The sequence below is a fragment of the Oncorhynchus keta genome, chromosome 24, assembly GCF_023373465.1.
Source record: "Oncorhynchus keta strain PuntledgeMale-10-30-2019 chromosome 24, Oket_V2, whole genome shotgun sequence".
Taxonomy (NCBI): Eukaryota; Metazoa; Chordata; class Actinopteri; order Salmoniformes; family Salmonidae; genus Oncorhynchus; species Oncorhynchus keta.
This window is the reverse complement of record NC_068444.1, coordinates 20,387,435-20,411,296: the sequence shown is the minus strand read 5'-3', so window position 1 is coordinate 20,411,296 and position 23,862 is coordinate 20,387,435. Positions and strand designations below refer to the sequence as shown.

At 39.9% G+C, this 23,862-nt stretch overlaps 1 protein-coding gene across 23 annotated transcripts in view; it reads right to left on the bottom strand.

The window, feature by feature from the left end:
- Nucleotides 1-23,862, bottom strand: part of LOC118402801 (neurexin-1a) — a 633,754-nt gene that overhangs the window by 332,455 nt on the left and 277,437 nt on the right. For 14 of the 23 annotated variants that reach the window (XM_052477934.1, XM_052477935.1, XM_052477945.1 and 11 more), the window contains 2 exons: nucleotides 15,843-16,046; nucleotides 9,864-9,890 (listed from right to left, as the gene is read on the bottom strand). In XM_052477934.1, the coding sequence (XP_052333894.1) occupies nucleotides 9,864-9,890; nucleotides 15,843-16,046 (231 nt within the window). The remainder of the gene's footprint in view (nucleotides 1-9,863; nucleotides 9,891-15,842; nucleotides 16,047-23,862) is intronic. The other 9 variants (XM_052477939.1, XM_052477947.1, XM_052477948.1 and 6 more) reach the window with 1 other exon arrangement.

Sequence of the window (23,862 nt, the reverse complement as noted above, 5' to 3'; positions counted from 1 at the left end):
CAAACAGAAGACAATAAGCTTGTACAGGATCAGAATCAGAGGCTGGAGTAGATCCAGTTGGAACACAGATCATTCAGTTTTCTCATAAAGCCACACTGTTTCAGATTCAGTATGCCAACATTGGGCAATTTGATGCTATGAGATATCTTACATGACCTTCGACCCAAGACTTTTACAGTGTGTCAATACAAGGAACATCTATCCTCCTGAAACATCTCCCCCTCTTTTTCCTAAATGTTTTCTCTCCTCTTCCAATACTCTTGGCCACAAGGACAGAGGAATGGAAGGCAAAGCTCAATCCATCCTTTCAAGTGCCCGAACTCCATCCCTCCATCCCAGTATTTCATATATCACTCCTTCTCTCCCTCTCCCTCACTCCTAATCCCATTCTCCAGAAGCCTGGTTTCTATCCTCCCCGGCCCTGGTGGGGTGTTTAGTGCTTACAAAGCAAAACGGCGCCTCTGAGATTGAGTATAATATCCTAGTGCTCCGGCTGCCTGTGATTTGCATACACATTGAGGCGTTCAGGCTTTGAAGATTGCAGAGAAAGAGGAAAGGAAATAAATAGCCGTAAAAGGGTTGACTGGGATGAACCTGGTCCCCATTAGGGTTGTGCTGAATGGCGGGAACCCGGTAACCAAGATTACTGGGATTTTACGGCCAAAACCACTCACTTTTCCCGGGATAAATAACTGCGAGAAACCGGTAAATTATAATAAATGATGTACATGAACAGAATGAACAGCATGGTGTAAAATGGAACTGTTAAATGATATGCAATGTCTAAATCTGGCTTCTCTATGGCCTCTGCATGATGAATCAAAGCTCAGGGAGGGGACAGACAGCCCATCTCAGTACAGAGCGCAGTTCACAGTGCATGTAGATCTCATCATGGTAACGTTTTTTTCTTGTGACAGGTATTTTTATTTATTTATTTCACCTTTATTTAACCAGGTAGGCAAGTTGAGAACAAGTTCTCATTTACAATTGCGACCAGGTAGGCCTACATTTGCTGCGGCATAGCCTTTGATACAGTAATATAAAGACCAAATGTGTAACTAATTTACCCATCTCCTTCTGGCTTTCGGGAGTCACCTTCTTTTTTTATTGTAAAGAGTCATTCATTTTTCATTGCAGCTGTACAGTGTTAAAACAGCCTACCACTCGGTTATCATTGCTTAAAATCGTTGTTCGCAGTCTTTCTCTCTCTGCATAAACTCCCATTCACATTGCATCCAAAATAGATAACCCTGTTCTAGATTGATATATAGCAATATACAGGCCTAGCCTACCTCTTCCAGGTAGTACATTCAATGCTGTATTAACATTATGCCTTATATTTAGCTAATTAATGATGGGTTATGCATAATAAACTTCTAACTTGATGTCTCTGTCTCTTGCACAATACCCACACACCTGTGCTCCGCTGGCCTCTCCTTAAAAAAGGCTCCTTAGCTCTTGGAGTACCATGCAGGAAACGCTAGACTAGAATGGCTTGCTGGACATAATTTTATTTGCATTTCTTATACCAGTAGACTATTCAAAGAGGAACGCAAGCTCTTTTTTTGTTGAATGTTAAATACAGCAGCCAATAGAAGCGAGCTCACGATGGTGGTAGGCTATAGCAGTAATTTATTCAGCCCCATAACCATTAAATCTTCATGAAGAGAGGTGAAAGCCTTCTGCATCTAATTGTAGTCCTATATTATTCAAGGATGTCATTAGAACGATGAAAGTAAGGACAATGAAACTGTTGAAAGCATGGCAGGAATGAAGCAACAATAGAGAGAGAAAGAAGAGTTAGTAATAACTTCAGGGGAAATATTATGAAAAGTAGGCTATACAGTATATGAGTCAGCCTACTAGTTATACAAAGATGCCCTATTATATTTAAAAAATAAAAAATGTATTTTTTTGCCTATAGCGGTAACTTTGTAGGCAGCATGTGCTGCACCAGAATCGCAGGTTCTCATCTGCTTTATCATGGTTTGAACGATATGCGTAATTCCTGTCAATATAATACAGTTAAGTGGAGGCTGCTGAGGGGAGAACTGCTCATAATAATTAGAGGGAATGGAGTATAATGAATGGAATGGTATCAAACCAATGAAAACCATGTTACTCCAATCCAGCCATTATTATGAGCAATTCTCCCCTCAGCAGCCTCCACTGATATAGTACAATACAGTACAGTAATACAGTTCACAATCAAAACGATTAGCCTACTGGAGCTAGTTTAATGTATTTACCCAAGAGAGCATATAGCTAGCTACATCTATGGGCTTTTATGTTTTTCTGTCCCATGTAATGTGCAGTAGCTTATATCATGTATTTGGATAACGACACAATCATTTGGGCTTTAATGGGCATGGGCTCATTCAATGTATTTTAATATATGACTCATCAGGCTCAGGTAGCATCAGGTTGGAATGTTTATGCTGATCAAAGCTCTAATCAAATCCAGAAATCTTTATATGATTTATAATGCTTTTGAATGACACTTGCGGTTTCGGTGGGAAATACCAGGTTACCCGGGAGAAAGGGGATTTATTCTCGGGATGGAACATTTTTTGGGATGGAACATTTTTTAAGTATTCTATCCTAGTGTGTGTTGTTGTGTGTGTGTGTGTGTGTGTGTGTGTGTGTGTGAAAGAGAATGGTGGTGCACGAGTGCTTTTCAAAGTAAAGTGTAATGGAAATTAACTTCTTTCTTTGGATGAAAAACGTGCCCAAATTAAGCTGCCTGCTACTCAGCCGTAATTAGTAAATTGGGATAGAAAACACTCTGAAGTTTCTAAAACTGTTTGAATGATGTCTGTGAGTATAACAGAACTCATATGGCAAATTAAAGATTGATAAAGATTGATTCCATACTTAGTTTGGCATGTTTCTACGGGCTGTAACGGAACTTTTTGAACTTTTCCTCCGACGATCGGCACGACCTGAATGCGCTTTTGAATTTGTTTACCAAACGCCCTAACAAAAGAAGATATTCGGACATAACTGATAACAGACATTATTGAACAAATCAAATATTTATGGTGGAATTGGGATTCCTGGGAGGGCATTCTGATGAAGATCATCAAAGGTAAGTGAACATTTAAAATGCTATTTCTGAGCAATGTTGATTACCCAATATGGTGGGTATATTTTTAACTGCTTTGTTGTCTAAAGGCTTTACTCAGATTATTGCATGGTTTGATTTCTCCGGAAAGTAAAAAAAAAAAATCTGACACAGCGGTTGCATTAACCTCTTGAACCTCTGGGGGCAGTATTTCATTTTTGGATGAAAAACATTCCAGTTTTAACCTGTTAGTCCTATAGGGCAGTATTTCATTTTTGGATAAAAAGACGTGCCCGTTTTTAGCGCAATATTTTGTCACGAAAAGATGCTCGACTATGCTTGGAAGTTTTGGAAAGAAGACACTCTGACGTTTCCAGAACTGCAAAGATTTTCTCTGTGAGTGCCATAGAACAAAATCTACAGGCAAAACCAAGATGTTTGAGCGACCAGGAAATCAACAGGATTTCTGAAGGCACGTTTTCCATGATCGCCTTATATGGCTGTGAATGCGACAGGAATGAACGGACACTTCCTATCGTTTCCCCCAGGTGTCTGCAGCATTGTGACGTATTTGTAGGCATATCATTGGAAGATTGACCATAAGAGACTACAATTGCCAAGTGTCCCGCAAGGTGTCTGCGTGGAAATTGGTGCGCAAAAGTCAGCTACCAGTATTTTTCCATCCGAATCAGAGAAGAATGCACGCTTCCAGGGACGGCATTTCAATGAAGAGATATATGACAAAACACCTTGAGGATTGATTCAAACAACGTTTTCCATGTTTCAGTCGATATTATGGAGTTAATTCGGAAAAAGTTCGACGTTTAGGTGACTGAATTTTCGGTTAGTTTCGGTAGCCAAATGCATAGTAACAAAACGGAACGTTGTGTCCTACACAAGCATCTTTCAGGAAAAACTGGACATCTGCTATGTAACTGAGAGTCTCCTCATTGAAACATCTGAAGTTCTTCAAAGGTAAATTATTTTATTTGATTCCTTTGCTGGTTTTTGTGAATATGTTGCGTGCTAAATGCTAACGCTAAATGCTAAGCTAGCTATCACCACTCTTACACAAATTATTGATTTTCTCTGGTTCTAAAGCATATTTTGAAAATCTGAGACGACAGGATTGTTAAGAAAAGGATAAGCTTGAGAGCAGGTATATTTATTTCATTTCATTTGCGATTTTTAGAAATTGCTAACGTTGCGTTATGGTAATGAGCTTGAGCTGTAGTCACGCTACCAGCAGAGGAATAAAACTCCCTAGCTAGTTAAACAAGATATTTTGTCACGAAAAGATGCTCGACTATGCATATAATTGACAGCTTTGGAAAGAAAACACTGCAAAGATATCCAAAACTGCAAAGATATTGTCTGTGAGTGCCACAGAACTAATGCTACAGGCGAAACCAAGATGAAATTTCATACAGGAAGTGAGCCAGATTTGTGAGGCGCTGTGTTCCAATGTCTCCATATATGGCTATGAATGCGCAAGGAATGAGCCTACACTTTCTGTCGTTTCCCCAAGGTGTTTGCAGCATTGTGACGTATTTGTATGCATATCATTGGAAAATTGACCATAAGAGACTACATTTACCAGGTGTCCTCTCGGTGTTCTCCGTCAAAACTATTGCGCAATCTCCAGGTGCGTGCATTTCTCCATTTTGAACAGAGGAGAAACCAAACTGCCATGTTTCTGTCGATATTATGGAGTTAATTTGGAAAAAAGTTTGCGTTGTAATGACTGAATTTTCGGGGTTCTTTCTTAGCCAAATGTGATGAACAAAACGGAGCGATCTTCATGAATAGTTAACGTTGCGTTATGGTAATGAGCTTGAGGCTATAATTACACTCCCGGATACAGGTTTTTTTCTTAGCCAAACGTGATGAACAAAACGGAGCGATTCCTCCTACACAAATAATAATAATAAAAACTGAACATTTGCTATTTAACTGAGAGTCTCCTCATTGACAATATCCGAAGTTCTTCAAAGGTAAATGATTTTATTTGAATTATTTTCTTGTTTTTGTGAAAATGTTGCCTGCTGAATGCTAGGCTTAATGCTATGCTAGCTATCAATACTCTTACTCAAATGCTTGTGTAGCTATGGTTGAAAAGCATTTTTTGAAAATCTGAGATGACAGTGTTGTTAACAAAAGGCTAAGCTTGTGAGCCAATATATTTATTTCATTTCATTTGCGATTTTCATGAATAGTTAACGTTGCGTTATGGTAATGAGCTTGAGGCTATAATTACGCTCACGGATACGGGATTGCTCGTCGCAACAGGTTAAGGAGAAGTTTATCCAAAGTTCCATGTATAATAGTCGTGTCTTTATCGATGTTTATTATGAGTACTTCTGTAAATTGAAGTGGCTCTCTGCAATATCACTGCATGTTTTAGAACTACTGAACGTAACGCCCCAAGTAAACTCAGAGTTTTTTATATAAATATGAACTTTATCAAACAAAACATACTTGTATTGTGTAACACGAAGTCCTATGAGTGTCATCTGATGAAGATCATCAAATGTTAGCAATTAGCAATTAGCAATTAGCAATTAGCAATTAATTTTATCTCTATTTCTGCTTTTTGTGACTCCTCTCTTTGGCTGGAAATGGCTGTGTTTTTCTGTGGCTTGGTGGTGACCTTTCACTGGCTGTTGCAGGGGGGTTCCACTAGACAGGTTAAGAGAGACCTGGAGGTCATATGGGTCACATCTCCATGGAAGGAAACCAGACTGCATCTAATTTGCTCTCCACGCGCACACACACGCGCGCACGAACGCACACACACACACGAACGCACGCATGCACACACCCACACACGCATGAACGCACACACACATGCGCACGAATGCACCCATGCACACAGACGCACGCACGCGCACACACACACACACACACACAGAAAGACAAACACACGTACTTATACAGAGACACGGAAAACACTCATTGAACAGTCAACCAGTGAGTTTTTTAAGACAGGTTTAAATAATATTTATGTTGCATTTACAGAGATTGTCTTTTGCTTTAGTGAGTTTAAGGTATTCTTGCTTATTTATCCACATAGTTATTATGTTCTTACAGCCTCAGAACTGTTTTTAGGAAAGAACCAACATTATTATCAGCTTCTGCTAAGTTACTGGTGATTACATAATCCTACAGATATCAAGTTGTAACAAATCAATACTACAACAACTAAACACGAACCAAACAAAAAAAGCCAATCTGTGTGTGTGTATGTATTTTTAGCTTGTCGTCAGTCAGTGCATGTTAACAGTGTTTAAGTTGAAGTGGCAGCGGTTTCTTCGGGCAGAGCTGAGGACGCCTGAGGGAAGGGAGCCGAAGACCCCTAATTGACAGTGATGTGTTTTTTGAGTCTGTGCTGTGTGTGTTTTTTCTTTGAGTCTGTTCTGAACATGTCATTCTTCCACAAAACCAAGATGCCGCAAACTGACAACACTAATTAACACAATAAATAATTAAGTGGTTTAAAAAATAATAAGGAGTGAAAAAAGAATGACCTGGTAAAAAATGGAAAAACAATCCTTGGAAGTGGAACGGTTACTCTATCCAAGTAGAAGATGGTAAGTGTATGTAGCTAGAACAGAGTTGTAAAGCTGCATGGGTGTTTGGTGCTTTTCTTTTCAGGAATGGAAATTAAACATTTTCCTCAGACCCAATTAGGCGCAAGGAGCCTCTTTCTCTCCTTCACTTTTTTCTTTATTTTATTCTTGAGGATGAATATCTACTTCCATTCGTGCATTCCCAAACGCTGGCATCACACAGTCATGTCTCACATCATTTCTGAATAATTTGTGCCAAACACAGACACGCATGGCTTATTTCTGAAGTCAACGTGCCAGTCAACAGTGGTCGTGCCAAACGAGCTTCAGTGACTCTTGCTATTCAGGTGGAGATCATTTGATCTAAGTGCCTCAGGCTGCATTTACACAGGCAGCACAATTATGATAGTTTGCCAAATGATTGGTAAAATAATTGATTTGATTTGATTGTTGAAAAGACAAATAATTGGGCAAAAGATCAGAATTGGACTGCCTGCGTAAACACAGACTTAGAGTTTTAAATCAAAGTATGTTTATTTATAAAGCAGCAAACAGTTTTTTTTATCACATAACCATACAACCCTTCTGTTCTAGCTACACAAAACAAACACTGGGAAATATGTGTGCATCAATGAGAGAGAGAGAGAGAGAGAGAGAGAGAGAGAGAGAGAGAGAGAGAGAGAGAGAGAGAGAGAGAGAGAGAGAGAGAGAGAGAGAGAGAGAGAGAGAGAGAGAGAACAATAACTTTAAAGCGGCCATCAGCAGCTGAAACAATAACAATCCATCCCCGCCCCTGTTTTGGTAAAAAGTTGAGGGATGAGGCTGGCGAAATGTAACCACTCTCCAATTCATAGACTCATAGACACAGCTATGGATGCAAAGACTGACCATCCACAATTATAGATTATAGTTTTAACCATGTTTTGAAGTGTGTTTGTTTACATTTACTTTGTTAACAAACATTGGAGTAAAACAAGTTTATACTGATGGGGTACGACAGTTGAACTAAGCTCATTATATTATATTTGATATTTTTCAAGAATCAATGGATATATATCATTCATTTATAAGACCAAAAATGGATGTAACAACTGCTGATTGCCGGTTTAAATGCATCAAAAAAATGATTTACGAAAGAATATATCTCCACTACCCATTTCCTTTTCTGCTTTTGTGTATGTATGTGAACATATTGTTTTAGATTAGCTACCTACACAGAGACATGGCACTAGATCCACGTGCTGTATTTGAAATAAAGATTTGTTTAGTGATGGGAATGTATTGGTATGTACAAGAATGCATATGTGTGGAAGGCACTACAGGTGTGTTTGATGTTCAATGTTTGCAGAGATTATACTGTATTTGTGATTCCACAAATTAGCACTGTGCTTAAGGACGGAGAGTGTATGGAATGTTGGAATGTTTACAATCAATTTGCATACACAATGTACAAAATGCATGCATAATTATTAGTTGCATTAAATGCTATTTAGCATAGAAATAGGTATTAAACATCACCATTGGAATTCACGGGTAATGCTATATAATAGCCTAACTGTTGTTGCAAACCATTTATAATGTGAATTATTTTTGATGCCCCTATACACAGACCTTGCTATGAAACCAGCCTCCAGATATAAATTCAAATGTACCCTATCAAATATTGCATCCATTCGTGTGACTCAGCCGTACCTCCAGCCAGACTAAGAGGACTGGATGCAGAATGGATGGAGACAATCTGGATGGAGGAGACAGAACTTACTATGTTATGTTGTTGGGAGTGTGTTTCTCCATAACAGTGGAGGAGAGTCAGTGTGATGGAAGTGAAGGTAAACCCCAGAGATATAGTGTGTATGCATCAGGCAGTACGGAGCACAGGAAAGAACGGCTCATCTTTTCTGACTCTTGAGGACTCTTCTTACATCATTAATTCATCAATGTCCCTGAATGATAAATGCAAGGACAAGGACAAGTTTCCTCCTAAAGTATTGCAATGTAGCCTCTGTAGCTCCACACTCATATACCCCCCTTCTCTCTCTTTCTCTGTCCCTCCCACCCTCTTTCCTAGCAGTCCTATTCTCTCTTTCCCTCCCTATCCATTTCTCCATCCCTACCTCCCTCTCACCTCGCTCCATTCCACTACATCCCTTATTCCTTCCTTCCCTCCTCCTTCCCTCCTGGCAGTCCTACTCTCTCCATCCCTTTCTCTCTGCTCTGTGAGGCAGGTTAATGAGAATAATAAAATCACACTCCGTATTTCCTCTTCGCTTTGAAAAGCCTCATCAATTTACCAGGCGCCAAGATAGACTGAGGGAAGAAAGAAAGAAAAGAAGAATGACGAACAGAGAGAAAGGTGAAAATAAAATACAAGAAGAGAATGAAGAATGGAGAGAAAGAAAAAAAATAGATTGAAAACAAGGGAACAGGGGGAAATGATCCGTGGCTAAAATACCTCTGTTTCCAAGCATGCGTTTTATATCAGTCTGTTTGAATTTAGGAGCGTCATCAAGGCTGGTAATTAGAGACAACAGAGTGTGAAAAATCACTGTTGACTGCCATGTTGGGGGCTCCTCATTAATTCCAACCCATCCCTCCCTCTCCTTCCTCTATCCCTCCATGCATCCTCTGCCTTCTCCCACCCCTTCTCCAGCAGTTAGTTTTCTGTAGGACAGCAGATGCAGATTCACACTGCCTGACTGAGGCCCAGAACATACTATATTGCATAGTCCATTATCTCCCATGAAATGGTCTGTATGCTATGCACTGGTCTGTACCGGTCTATATCATACATAATATGTATATCCAAGGTATAGGAAATTGATTGGAATCATAATGGCAATGTGAATTTTTCACCATTAGCTGTTGGGGAAAAAAATAAGGAATATTGCACATCTTTGTCAAATTGGTCTGAAATCATAATGTAAAACATATGACATCTATATATCTTGTACCTAAATAGTCTACTTTCTGGCACACACATTTAGATCACATACATTCAGGTCACAATTTAAACAAACAACAAAATATATGGCTTAATAAAACCTTCATAAACCCTTTTAATTAAATAAAGGTTAAATAAAATAATAAAATAAGGCCTATATAGGTGTAGTTTGTTTAAAGAGGGATCTACATTCGTGAATAAACAACATTGTGAATACAGATAAAAGAGTAACAGTAAAATAGTATTAACAAAGGAGGTAGAGTATTAAATATGAGCCGTCTTTACTTACTGGTAGTACAGTTAATCTTGATACAGTCTAGATGGGGGAGAACAGATGAGATGTCAAATCCTTCACTGTGACAGCTGCAGACAATATTAAAACATCCCACCCCTCTGGGGACGACACACGGACCCACGGACCACACCATGATGCTCTCTACCACGGCCCTCTCCTCCTCCACACCTGACTCAATGTAAAAGTTGATGGGGTGTGGTAGGAAGAGCATGGCAACTACTACTTCACAGTGCCAATCAAATGAGTTAGTTAAATAGTTGTTTATGTCAGTAAAGGGCCTTTCACAGTGCTATATGTTTTAGGTTGTTGTATTGTGTGTGCTGAACAGGAAGGCCTTGACTGTTCAACTTTTATCACTCAATCAAAGTTTGAATATTTAGTGTTAATGATTTGTAGATTAAAAATGTATTTCTACTGAAAAGTAACAAAACATTATTAATCTTTTAATTAAAAGTAAAAGGTAAAAAGTCCCAAATAAAAGTCCCAAATAAAATGGTCTCCTTGACAGAGGAGGTGGATATATTTTTTCCTATGAGATCTGCAACAAGAGAGCATCAGAACATGGTCATGGTCGAGCTGGGCCACTTGGTAGCGATGATGGGTGGTCTAACATCTTAGACGTAGGATCGGGCATTCAAAGACACCATGCCTCAATCTGACCACTGTCCAGTGGCCTTTTTTAACCAATTCAAAGGATTCATACTGAATGTCAGGCACGATACCATTGGTGACAGAAGCTCTTCTCACAGAACACCTTTACCACTACTAGAAAGCTATTACTTGTAATGATTTCAAATGTTACCAACTACTACTACTACTATTATTATTATATGGACCTACAACAACTACAACAACAACAACAACAACTACTACTACTACTACTACTACTACTACTACTACTACTACTACTATTATTATTATATGGATCTACAACAACTACAACTACTACTACTACTACTACTACTACTACTACTACTACTACTACTACTACTACTACTACTACTATTATTATTATATGGATCTACAACAACAACAACTACTACTACTACTACTACTACTACTACTATTATTATTATTATATGGACCTACAACAACAACTACTACTACTACTACTACTATTATTATTATTATGTGGACCTACTACTACTACTACTACTACTACTACTATTATTATTATGTGGACCTACGACTACTACTACTACTACTACTACTACTACTACTACTACTACTATTATTATTATGTGGACCTACGACTACTACTACTACTACTACTATTATTATTATGTGGACCTACTACTACTACTACTACTACTACTACTACTACTACTACTATTATTATTATGTGGACCTACTACTACTACTACTACTATTACTACTATTATTATTATGTGGACCTACGACTACTACTACTACTACTACTACTACTACTACTACTACTACTACTACTACTATTATTATTATTATTATATGGACCTACAACAACTACAACAACAACAACTACTACTACTACTACTACTACTACTACTACTATTATTATTATATGGACCTACAACAACAACAACTACTACTACTACTACTACTACTACTACTACTACTACTACTACTATTATTATTATTATATGGACCTACAACAACAACTACTACTACTACTACTACTATTAATATTATATGGACCTACAACAACAACTACTACTACTACTATTATTATTATTATGTGGACCTACGACTACTACTACTACTACTACTACTACTACTACTACTATTATTATTATTATGTGGACCTACGACTACTACTACTACTACTACTACTACTACTACTACTACTACTAATATATAATATAATAATATATGCCACTACTACTACTATTATTATTATTATATGGACCTACAACAACAACTACTACTACTACTACTATTATTATTATGTGGACCTACGACTACTACTACTACTACTACTACTACTACTACTATTACTATTATATGGACCTACAACAACAACTACTACTACTACTATTATTATTATTATGTGGACCTACGACTACTACTACTACTACTACTACTACTACTACTACTATTATTATTATTATGTGGACCTACGACTACTACTACTACTACTACTACTACTACTACTACTACTACTAATATATAATATAATAATATATGCCACTACTACTACTATTATTATTATTATATGGACCTACAACAACAACTACTACTACTACTACTATTATTATTATGTGGACCTACGACTACTACTACTACTACTACTACTACTACTACTATTACTATTATATGGACCTACAACAACAACAACTACTACTACTACTACTACTACTATTATTATTATTATGTGGACCTACTACTACTACTACTACTACTACTACTATTATTATTATTATGTGGACCTACTACTACTACTACTACTATTATTATTATTATGTGGACCTACGACTACTACTACTACTACTACTACTACTACTACTACTACTATTATTATTATATGGACCTACAACAACAACTACTACTACTACTACTACTACTACTACTACTACTACTATTATTATTATTATTATATGGACCTACACCAACAACTACTACTACTACTACTACTACTACTACTATTATTATTATTATGTGGACCTACGACTACTACTACTACTACTACTACTACTACTACTACTACTACTACTACTACTACTATTATTATTATATGGACCTACAACAACAACAACTACTACTACTACTACTACTATTATTATTATGTGGACCTACGAATAATACTACTACTACTACTACTACTACTACTACTATTATTATTATGTGGACCTACTACTACTACTACTACTACTACTACTACTACTACTACTATTATTATGTGGACCTACGACTACTACTACTACTACTACTACTACTACTACTACTACTACTACTACTACTACTACTATTATTATTATGTGGACCTACTACTACTACTACTACTACTACTACTACTACTACTACTACTATTATTATTATGTGGACCTACTACTACTACTACTACTACTACTACTACTACTACTACTATTATTATATGGACCTACAACAACAACTACTACTACTACTATTATTATTATTATGTGGACCTACTACTACTACTACTACTACTACTACTACTATTATTATTATGTGGACCTACTACTACTACTACTACTACTACTACTACTACTACTACTATTACTATTATATGGACCTACAACAACAACTACTACTACTACTACTACTACTACTACTACTACTACTATTATTATTATTATGTGGACCTACGACTACTACTACTACTACTACTACTACTACTACTACTACTACTACTACTATTATTATTATATGGACCTACAACAACAACTACTACTACTACTACTACTACTACTACTATTATTATTATTATGTGGACCTACAACTACTAGTACTACTACTACTACTACTATTATTATTATTATGTGGACCTACAACTACTACTACTACTACTAGCACTACCTTGTGGACCTACAACTAATACTTGTACTACCTACAATTACTAGTATACTAATACTGCCACTATTTCTAAACAACTACATATTGATGCTGCTATCCAGCCTCTCTCTTTCTCTGACTATATACAGTGAGTCAGTGTTGTGCTGTGAGAAGAGAGAGCTGACCAGATCCAGACCCAGACATTATACCCATGTGGCCCTGCCAGTCGTGTGTCGTCAACCACAGCAGAAAAGTGGTCGCAAACAGCCAAAGACCAACGCCAGCCAGCCCGCACAGGAAATGCTCTGCTTTTCAAAGAAAGGGGGAAGTGAGGGAGGAGAGGGGAGAGAAAGAAGACCGAGGGAGGAGGGAGACCTAGTGATCTAAGGGCAAGTGAAACCAAGCGAAGAAAGTATTCAAATCTGTCCAAAATAAATCAAAAAATAAAATGTAAACAAAAACATCTTGGCTGTCATCATCAGATCAGATTTCAGAAGACATCTATGGTAACCGAGGCCATGTGGGTTGTCAGCCCTGTAACCGTGGTGATGTGGGTTGTCAGCCCCCTGTCAGTGTGAGGCGCTGTCGCCCTGGGTGCCACGGCAACAGGCTTCCCTGTGGTCGACTGACAGACAGAAAGTTCTGCCAATCCCATGCCCTCTGCTTTACATGCACCGCTAAACGCCTCTGTTTAGAGAGCCCATTTCTGTTTAACTGGCGGAAAGGAGAAATAGATGGCTATCATTTCCCACAGCCATGCCCGGTTTGGGAGATATCTAACATTTCCAGAGGCGGATTCTCTCCGTTGCTCCATGAGGAGAGCAAATAGACACACAAACACACATGCACACACACACACTATCTCTAGCACGCTGAGAACTAGGCATGCAGACAAAAGGCAAAGAGTATTATACAACAATAAATATTAATATCAGAAGTTATATCTCTCGATTGTTTGTTTTTGCACTTTCATCAGTCTATGAGCTCCACTCAGCCTCACATAAACAGCCGGCTGGAGCCTTGTCCTAGGCAGGTAGCCCAGCTTGTGAAGAGCATTGGGCCAATAACCAAAATGTCACTGGTTCGTATCCCCAAGCTGACTAGGGTGAAAATACTGCCGATGTGCCCTTGAGCAATGCACTTAACCGTTATTGCTCATGAAAGTCGCTCTGGATAAGATTGTCTGCTAAATTACTAAAATGTCATTGAACTCTGGGAAGGCTCGGTCATTCAACAGTCTGACCTTGTTCTCTTTTATTAACTATTTTTATGACCATGTCTTTTTTACCGAATGTTGCGCACTTTTTATTTGTATTCATCTACTTATTGTCTCTTGATTAGCTTTGCTACTTCACATTTATGTTTCACTGCTGAGGAAGAGCTGCAAGTCAGCATGTAATACAATAGAGTGGGTGATGTCAAAGACCTGCGTAGCTCTAGAATGTGCTGATAATGGCAGCCATTTTGGTCAGGTCTAATTAATTCTATGGGAGGGACACTACTAGATATTAGACACCACTCTTACCACTGTTACAGAGCAAAGACCTGTGAGTGTAGAAGGCTGAGGGCTTTTCTCCACCAGGAGCTAAAACTCTAAGTAAAGTAAGTATAGTCAGAGGGTTCCTCAACGGGGCAGAGAAGGAATCAGTAATTAGGTTCCAAGGCTATAATGGAATTAAGGTTCCATATAAAACAGTGGCCAGAGCCAGCCAATAGGATTAATAACAGGTATGGGGTTGACAGTATATTTGGCTTTTGGTGCTAATGGGAGTTCTGGCTTATATTTTGCTAATGGTCTTGGCTATAGCAATGCCAAGGTCATAGGTTCAATTCCCACCGGGATCACATAGACATACTAACAATGTATGCCTTCACTGCACAGTCACTTGGGGGTAGGGTGGTGTAGGGGTGGGGTGGGGTAGGACAGAGAGCATTCCCTGCTGGGCCAAAACGACAGCGTGCTCATTTGGCAGTGAGCGGAGAGCCGCAGACTCTGGCCACTGAAGGGTTCTATACCATCCCCTTCTATTCAACATAACATACAGCACATCATATATATCATCAGCATATCCATAGCTAAGATGATAGAGAGTGAGTGTAACATAGATGTAAATTAGAGAAAATGTCTGTCTGTTTTCAGGATGATGAGGTTGCTAAATGTTATATAAAGTTTGTGAGTCATGAACCTATTCGAGTCATGAACCTATGTGAGTCATGAACCTATGTGAGTCATGAACCTATGTGAGACATGAACCTATGTGAGTCATGAACCTATGCGAGTCATGAACCTATGTGAGTCATGAACCTATGTGAGTCATGAACCTTTGTGAGTCATGAACCTATGTAAGTCATGAACCTATGTGAGTCATGAACCTATGTGAGTCATCTTCAGCTATGTGTCTGTTGTGGTCATGTCATAGGCTATGTGCACCATGTGAGTTTTGTTGTAACTGTGTGGCGTGCGGCTACACCGTGTGGCGTTACCTAGGTTGACCGTCAGGCGGACACGGCCAGTCTCCAGCTCCAGGCGCAGCGTGTCGGCGCTGTCACGTGACGTTGTGGCCATCAGCACGCCATATGCCCGTTGAGAACGGAACCGTAGCGACACGTCTTCCGCTTCTGTGTGCATCACCACCGGCAACTGGATCTTCATGAACTTACTGCCGTCATAACTCAGGATGGTCGCATCTGGGAGGAGGAAAGGAGAGGGGGAGGGGGGGAGAGTTGGCAGGAGAGTAGAGGGGAGGAGAGAGGGGGAGGGGTGGAGAGATGGCAGGAGAGTAGAGGGGAGGAGAGAGGGGAGGGGGGAAGATGGCAGGAGAACACGGGGGGTTGAGGAGAGAGGGGGATGGGAAATGGAGGAGAGTAGAGGGGAGGAGAGAGGGGGATGGGGAGGAGAGAGGGGGAGAGGAAAGAGGGAGATGCGAAGGAGAGGAGAGTAGGGGGAGGAGAGCAGGGGGAGGAGAGCAGAGAGAGGGATGCAGAGGAGAGCAAGGGGAAGAGGAGGAGAGGAGGAGAAGAAAGAGGGAGGGAGGAGAGTAGTGGGAGAGGAGAGAGAGCAAGGAGAAAGATGAATAAATATATTGTTTGCTATGTTATAAAATCAAAGTAAAGTAAGTCAGCTCTCAATTCTACTTGCAAATAAACAGACAATTAACACAACATGGGTTATGTTTGTTGCTGCTTATACCAAGGGCCTTGGATCAAGTGCTCTCAGGCACAGTCCCAGATTCCCACCAACCAGTATATATTCATGAGTTTCCAAGTCCATGCTCATCCACCGCATGTATTTGAAGGTGACAAGACCTTGACTGAATACATAAACAGTCTCAAAACCTCAAAGGCTCTTCACACTGAAGGGATCCTCCTGGACCCATTTGGAGACATGTTTAGACAGTCTTACAGGGTTTTGCAGTCAGAGCAAAACCACCACACCACCACTCTAACGGTCAATCAACCTTGAGACAAAAATGAAGGTGGGGTATAAAGACAGGGGAATGGCTATGTCTTGGGCTCAAGGATTTCAAATGATTTCAAATAGTATTTGAACCCAGGCAGCTATTTCCAATACACACTAAAAACAAATGGTTCTATATAGTCCCAAATAAGGGTTATTTGACTTGTAACCACAGCAGAACCCTTTTTTGGTGCTATGCAGTATGGATTTTTTTTAAGGGTCTATAATGACCCATGCTCATAAGGTTCTAAATGGAACCGGCATAGTGTTATAAATAACAGATTACTAAGGTTCTATAATGAATGATAAAAAAGGGCTGTATTTAGCACCCAAAAAGCATTCTGCTATGGTTACAACCCTTTTTGGAGCTATATTGAATGATTTTTTGCATGGTTCTTCGTAAAACCTTTGTGGAGAATGGTTCTATAAAGAACATAGTAGGGGAGGGGAGGGTGCTTCAACACCCCCATAATTTATTAATAGGAAAATAATTTATTAAAAAATATATATCATAATAATAATATCACGAAAATAGTGCACTGGGCCTTTACTAGTATTAGCGGACAGATATATAGCACAGCCCCAAAAAAGCACGGGCCCCAAAAAAATTCAGCATCTTGTCACACCCTGACCTTAGTTTTCTTAGTTTTCTTTGTTATTTTGGTTAGGTCAGGGTGTGACATGGGTGATGTACAGTGGGGCAAAAAAGTGGACAGAAAACGTTTGACCTCTGTCAACAAAGGGTATATAACAAAGTATTGAGATAAACTTTTGTTATTGACCAAATACTTATTTTCCACCATAATTTGCAAATAAATTCATTAAAAATCCTACAATGTGATTTTCTGGATTTTCTTTTCTCATTTTGTCTGTCATAGTTGAATTGTACCTATGGTGAAAATTACAGGTCTCTCTCAACTTTTTAAGTGGGAGAACTTGCACAATTGGTGGCTGACTAAATACTTTTTTTGCCCCACTGTATGTGTTTTTAACTTGTCTAGGGGTTTTGTATGTTTATGGGGGTGTATCCTATCTAGGTGTTTTTGTAAGTCGATGGTTGCCTAGATTGGTTCTCAATTAGAGGCAGCTGTCTATCGTGGTCTCTGATTGGGAACCATATTTAGGCAGCCATATTCTGTGGGTATTTTGTGGGTGATGGTTCCTGTTACCAGTGTTCCTATGTGTTAGTGTTCACGTTACGGGACTGTTTAGTCTTTGTTGATTTTTTGTTGGTTATTTGTTTTGTTCGTTGTTTAAGTATCTCGTTAAATAATGGATAATCATCACGCTGCATTTTGGTCCTCCTCTCTTTTACCCGAAGACCATTAAGAATAGGATCTTGCAGAATTCAATAGCTGGAATTGTATGAGTTGTTGCCCTGTCCCTTTCTCTGCCATTGTCATTCGAATGCAATCCAGAAACAAAACCCTGTCCTCAATAATGTACATCAAAAGGTGCAAAGTTATGGGCAAAGACACTATACCAATTAAATATTTGTTTCGCTCAAATAACATGGAAAACAACCACTTTTTGTGCAGTATTCATTTAACGTCCTTACACACCACTTAATGTAAATGCACATTACTGTATTGTACCGAGGCTGGTCATCTAGGTTTGTACCTGTAGACTTTCCATCACCATGAAGAAAAACAATGCACATTACTGTAATTGAGAACATTGAGACATCAAGTGGTTTGTGATGATGTGTTGTGATGATGTGGCTCAGTTGGTAGAGCATTGTGCTTGCAATGCTAGAGTTGTGGGTTTGATTCCCACAGGGAAAAATGATATAACTGTATGCACTCACTACTGTAAGTTGCTCTGTCTACTTAAATGGAAAAGGAATGAATAGACTATTTCAGTTTTCACATTTGCAAAGTATTACAAGAAACTGGAAAACAAATATCAAGCAAGTATTTTTATACTCCACAAGTATTATCAGATTAACTGTTTTGTACAGGTACTTATTCTGAATCAAGTGTGCTAGCTCTGGAACGACAGGGGCTCCATCATGAGAGAACTGACAACTTCTGGCTTAGTCAACCGTTCCCAAGGCCATACGTGAGTCTTTCACAAGATACCATCAATGGTTATAGTCAAATATAACATGTACTAGCCTCACACAACAGATTAAATCAACTGGAACGACACTATCAGTCATGGTTGCACAAAAACAACTGTACAGAAACCACATCCCAACATATTTGAATGAGCCATTGAATTGCAAAGAACCTTTTTATGGGTTTGTTTGGTTCCACATAGTACCATCAACCTTCACGACGAAACCCTTGAGGAACTCTCCTTTTTTAGTGTACAACGATGCTGGGCAGATTGTTTAACACTGAGGGAAGAATGTGTAACAGCATTCCCAGTAACCAAACAAACTAGAACCCAATAACAAAATGATTAGTGCCTCAGACAGACAGAGAGGGAGAGGTAAGGGATGAGAGGAGATAGTAGGATGCCAATGTTACACACACACACACACACACACACACACACACACACACACACACACACACACACACCACCTCACCACAGGTTCGTCGTCAAACACACCTCATGTCACATCCATCCCCCATGGGATGACTCCACCGCTCTGACACAATCCCTCACCCAAATCCAATTTCCCCCTCCTCTCCTCCCCCTCGCCACCTCCCATCCTGGGGTACGCTTCAGGTGACAGGGACAGTGTGACAAATGGGGGCTCGCCGCTAAACTGTCTGTCTCCCGCCCGGCTGCTAAAGCAAAGTGTGTGTGTCTATGTGTGCGTGGTGCTTAATTTGTCGAACCGCGGTTCCGTGGGTAATGTTTGATAACCAGGACCAAAAGGCCCCCCAAAATGATCAAAGACTCCAGTTACCCGTCATAGACTGTTCTCTCTGCTACCACACGGTAGCACAAGTGGTACCGGAGCGCCAAGTCTAGGACCAAAAGGCTCCTTTACAGCTTCTACCCCCAAAACAGCTGAACAATTAATCAAATGGCCACCCAAACTATTTACATTGACACCCACCCCCCTTTGTTTTTACACTGCTGCCACTTGCTGTTTATTAGCTATGTGTAAGTAAGTAAGCACTTCACGGTAGCTTTCGGTGCATGTGACAAATACAATTCGATTTGATTTGATTGTAAAAATATAATGCGCCTACCCTCTGAGCGGTTGGAGCTATTAGCGACTATAACCCATCCCTGAAAGATAAGACTCTCAGGAACACGTACGTGTTTCCATCTACAACACACCCAAGCTGAGCAGGACTAGTTAGAATGGACAGTGATGAGAATCACTCTGGGAAATGAATTGATTCTCACAAAAGATCATACACAGAGATTGCTCAATGATTATCATCATCCCTGATGTTTTTCTGAACTTTCCAATCCCTTTCTGATGCATTTAAATTACTCAAAAGAATATACTTAATTCAAACTGAAATTTGGTATTAGCCTACCTGATTTGAGATAAAGTCCTAAAATAGAGAATGACATAGCTTGATGGTCCATATTAATAGTAGGCTTAAATATCATGTGTGAATCCATTTGATATCATGTATGAATCCATTTGACTGTGTGACCTCAGAAATATTAGTGACAACCTCTGACATAGAGGGTATGAATGGGATAATGATGGGGTATTATTACTGCTAAAAATGACCCGTTACAACATGAACGCTGTTTGGATGGGCTAGTAAGTGAAATAAGGCAGTGTGTGGAAGTCTGCAAGGGACATAACATGCAGGTCTACTTTCCAATGGGATTGTTTGTTATACTTAAATCGCAAATCTGATATTCTCTCCTTTTCGCAGCACTTTCCTAAATTGTCCCGATTCCCCTTTCTTGAAGTTAGACGCTATCTCTCACCTCAGCCAAAAAGATAGTCCTTTATCCTCTTCACCATGGTAACTATCTCACATTCACTTTGAGTCACACCAGGAAGGTACAGAGAGAGTGAGAGAGAGAAAGAGAGAGAAAGAGGGACGAGAGAAAGAGACAGACAGACAGAAAGAGAGTGACAGAAAGAGAGAGACAGAAAGAAGGGAGAGAGAGAGAGAGAAGGGAGCAAGAAGGGAGAGAGAATAGAGAGAGAAAGAGAGAGAGATAGAAAGGGAAGAAAGAGAGAGAGAGAATGAGAGAGATAGAGAGAGATAAAGAGAGCAAGAGGGGAGAGAGAATGATAGGGGAGAGAGAGAGGGAGAGAAAGAAGGGATAGAGAGGAGAGAGAGAGAGATAATGAGAGAGAGAGAGAGAGCAAGAGGGGAGAGAGAACAATGAGGGAGAGAGCGGGAGAGAAAGAAGGGATAGAGAGGAGAGAGAGAGAGAGAGAGAGAGAGAGAGAGAGAGAGAGAGAGAGAGAGAGAGAGAGAGCAAGAGGGGAGAGAGAACAATAAGGGAGAGAGCGGGAGAGAGAATAGAAGGAGAGAGAGAGAGAGAGAGAGAGAGAGAGAGAGAGAGAGAGAGAGAGAGAGAGAGAGAGAGAGCGAGAGTGCAGAAGTTTCTGCAGTCACTCATCTCTGTCTGCTTATATCTCCTGTCTATCAGATGCCTCCTCTCTACATGGTACATGGTACCAGGTACAGGCCCTAACCATGTTTAAGTCAACATAAGTTTTCCTTCCTCACTCACACTTTTCCCCCTCATATGTCCTATTGGATTAGCTGTCCATATGACCTGTGGAATTCCCATGTCATAGTATTTATATTCATACGTCTGTAGTACATTCTATTGAACTAGACCTGAATGAATATATCCTACTGTACATGTGACCATAATGACCACAGGTATTCTCCTTTTACTCTATGTCTACGGCAAGCCATAGACAACAATCCAAATGATGAATGTGATGTTTACTTGTGTCGAGAATGCCTATGAGTTCTTTCACAATTACAGAGAATTGTAGAGTTACACAATGGTGCTCTGTACTCTAATACTGGGCCTATGTCAGCCCTAGCTAGATAAAAACAAGTAATCACAATCTGTGTGAAATCACAATCTGAATAAATTCATAAACATTGGATCTCATCCAGGGATTTGTCCCAAATGGCACCTTATTCCTTATACAGTGCACTATTGTTGATAGGTGCTGGTCAAAAGTAGTGCACTAAATAGGATGTCATTTGGGACACGGCCTAGGACGCTGTCGTCTCTGTTGAGATGCGTATAACAGGCTGTCAGGCAGTTAGCAGCGTAAATAAGAAATTCTGAGAACGATGTGGAAATATGAAATCTGACTTGTGAGAGCATCATTATCAAATGCAAAGTGGGCACCTGTCAAACAACCATTGTTGGAGCAGCACTCACTTCATGTTTAATGGCACACAACCATGTGTAATATCAAAATAAAGCAGGGGGATTGAAGCTGAAACGGAGCAAGTAGCGACCAACTCACTGCCTGCTTTAAGACAAGCAGAACCTGTTAAAGGGAGGAGAGGAAGAGGTGTGGAGGACAATATGGTTAGCATCTATTCTCGCTGTTTTACAAGTGTGTGTGTGTGTATGACACCTCACGCTCTCTTGATTTACAGACGAAAACAAGGAGGAGGCAACAACATCTAGCTAGGGGACAGACTGCTTTAGAGAAACAAATTAGGCAGTAATCTTAACAAGGGGGAGATGGTTGAGGTCCCTCTCCACCCTCTCCTCTCTCTCTTCCCTCTCTCATTTTCTCAACCCCCCCGTCTCTCTCCCTTCCTCCCTTGAGTGGAGGTTTGCAAGAGGGCGAGCCAAGTTGTCACCCGCATGTCACAGCCACCCCTATAGCACCACCAGGCCTGATCTACCCAATCCAATTCAACTATTGCCCAATTACAGACACCAAGGGTCTTTGGACAAATGCATGTTCAACATTCATAACAAACAGCAAGAATTGGACCACAGGCATCATTCATTATTTAGCCTGCCTATGTCTCCAGTCTTTCTCCAGACCCCTATATATCCCCCCGTGATATATAGGCCTGAAGGCCGAGACAATAAGGAGACACAGTGGCAGAATAAATTCAACCACACCTTTTTATCACAAAACCGGTCCAGTGAAGTCCAAAATACATTTGAATGTACAGTAACAGACAGTTACATGACATACAGCATGGTCGAGCAAGTTAATGTTTCTGACATTTTCGGACCACTCAACAACTATTGATTTAGAACAACAGAGAGTTACCGCAAGTCGCAAAGAAAACAGCTGCCTCCACTATTCCAGCACCTTTTCAACTTCAACATCATCAAATCACCTCTGCTTAGTCTAATACAGTGACAAATAAAAGATAGCAAAAACAATTTAGTCCAATCAACTTAAGCTAAATATGATTTGACTGTCCATTTCTGTGCACGTCTGAGTGTGTGCGTCTGTGCGCGTTCGTGCAAGTAGAAAAACATGTTGAATCACCCTACTTGCAGAGAAATGCCAATTCCATCCGCCTCTCCTTCATGTCCTAGGTTACCTGGCTAAAATGCTTGCTCACTAGTCTAACTTCCATTCATGGACAACGTTAGCTAGTTAACATTAGCCTTCTAAATCTAGCTACATATTGAACTTCCATCCTCTCAGGCCAGGGACTCAACAGTGTATGAATGAATGTTTGGATCAGAATTATCATTATAATCATTGTCCAGTACGGAGAATTAAGTAAAAGCTCAAGTCCAAATCCATATCTCTATCCGTAGCTAATTTAGGAAAGGGACCATTTTAGCTAGCTGGCCACCGGAGGACAACAACACAAGGAGATGCAACAATTCAACATTTTCTGTCAATGACATATGCTCTCAATGGGATCTGATAGGAGAGACGCCAAATCCAAGCTGGCTTCCCTTTACACTTTGTTTTGGTGCGCCAGGACCATTCACAGTTCAGCTCACTCAGTTTAGCTCAACGCTGATTGGCAATTATTTTATACATTTTTTGTCAAGCGAGGTCAGATGCTCGCTGGCTTCCCTTGCTTTCAATGCTACAGGCGGCAACAATGTCATACTCATTTGGACCAGACAGCATCAGATGGATGGCCAACATATAGAGACATAGAGGGGGGCTGTTTGACTCGCTCAGATGCTTTCTCC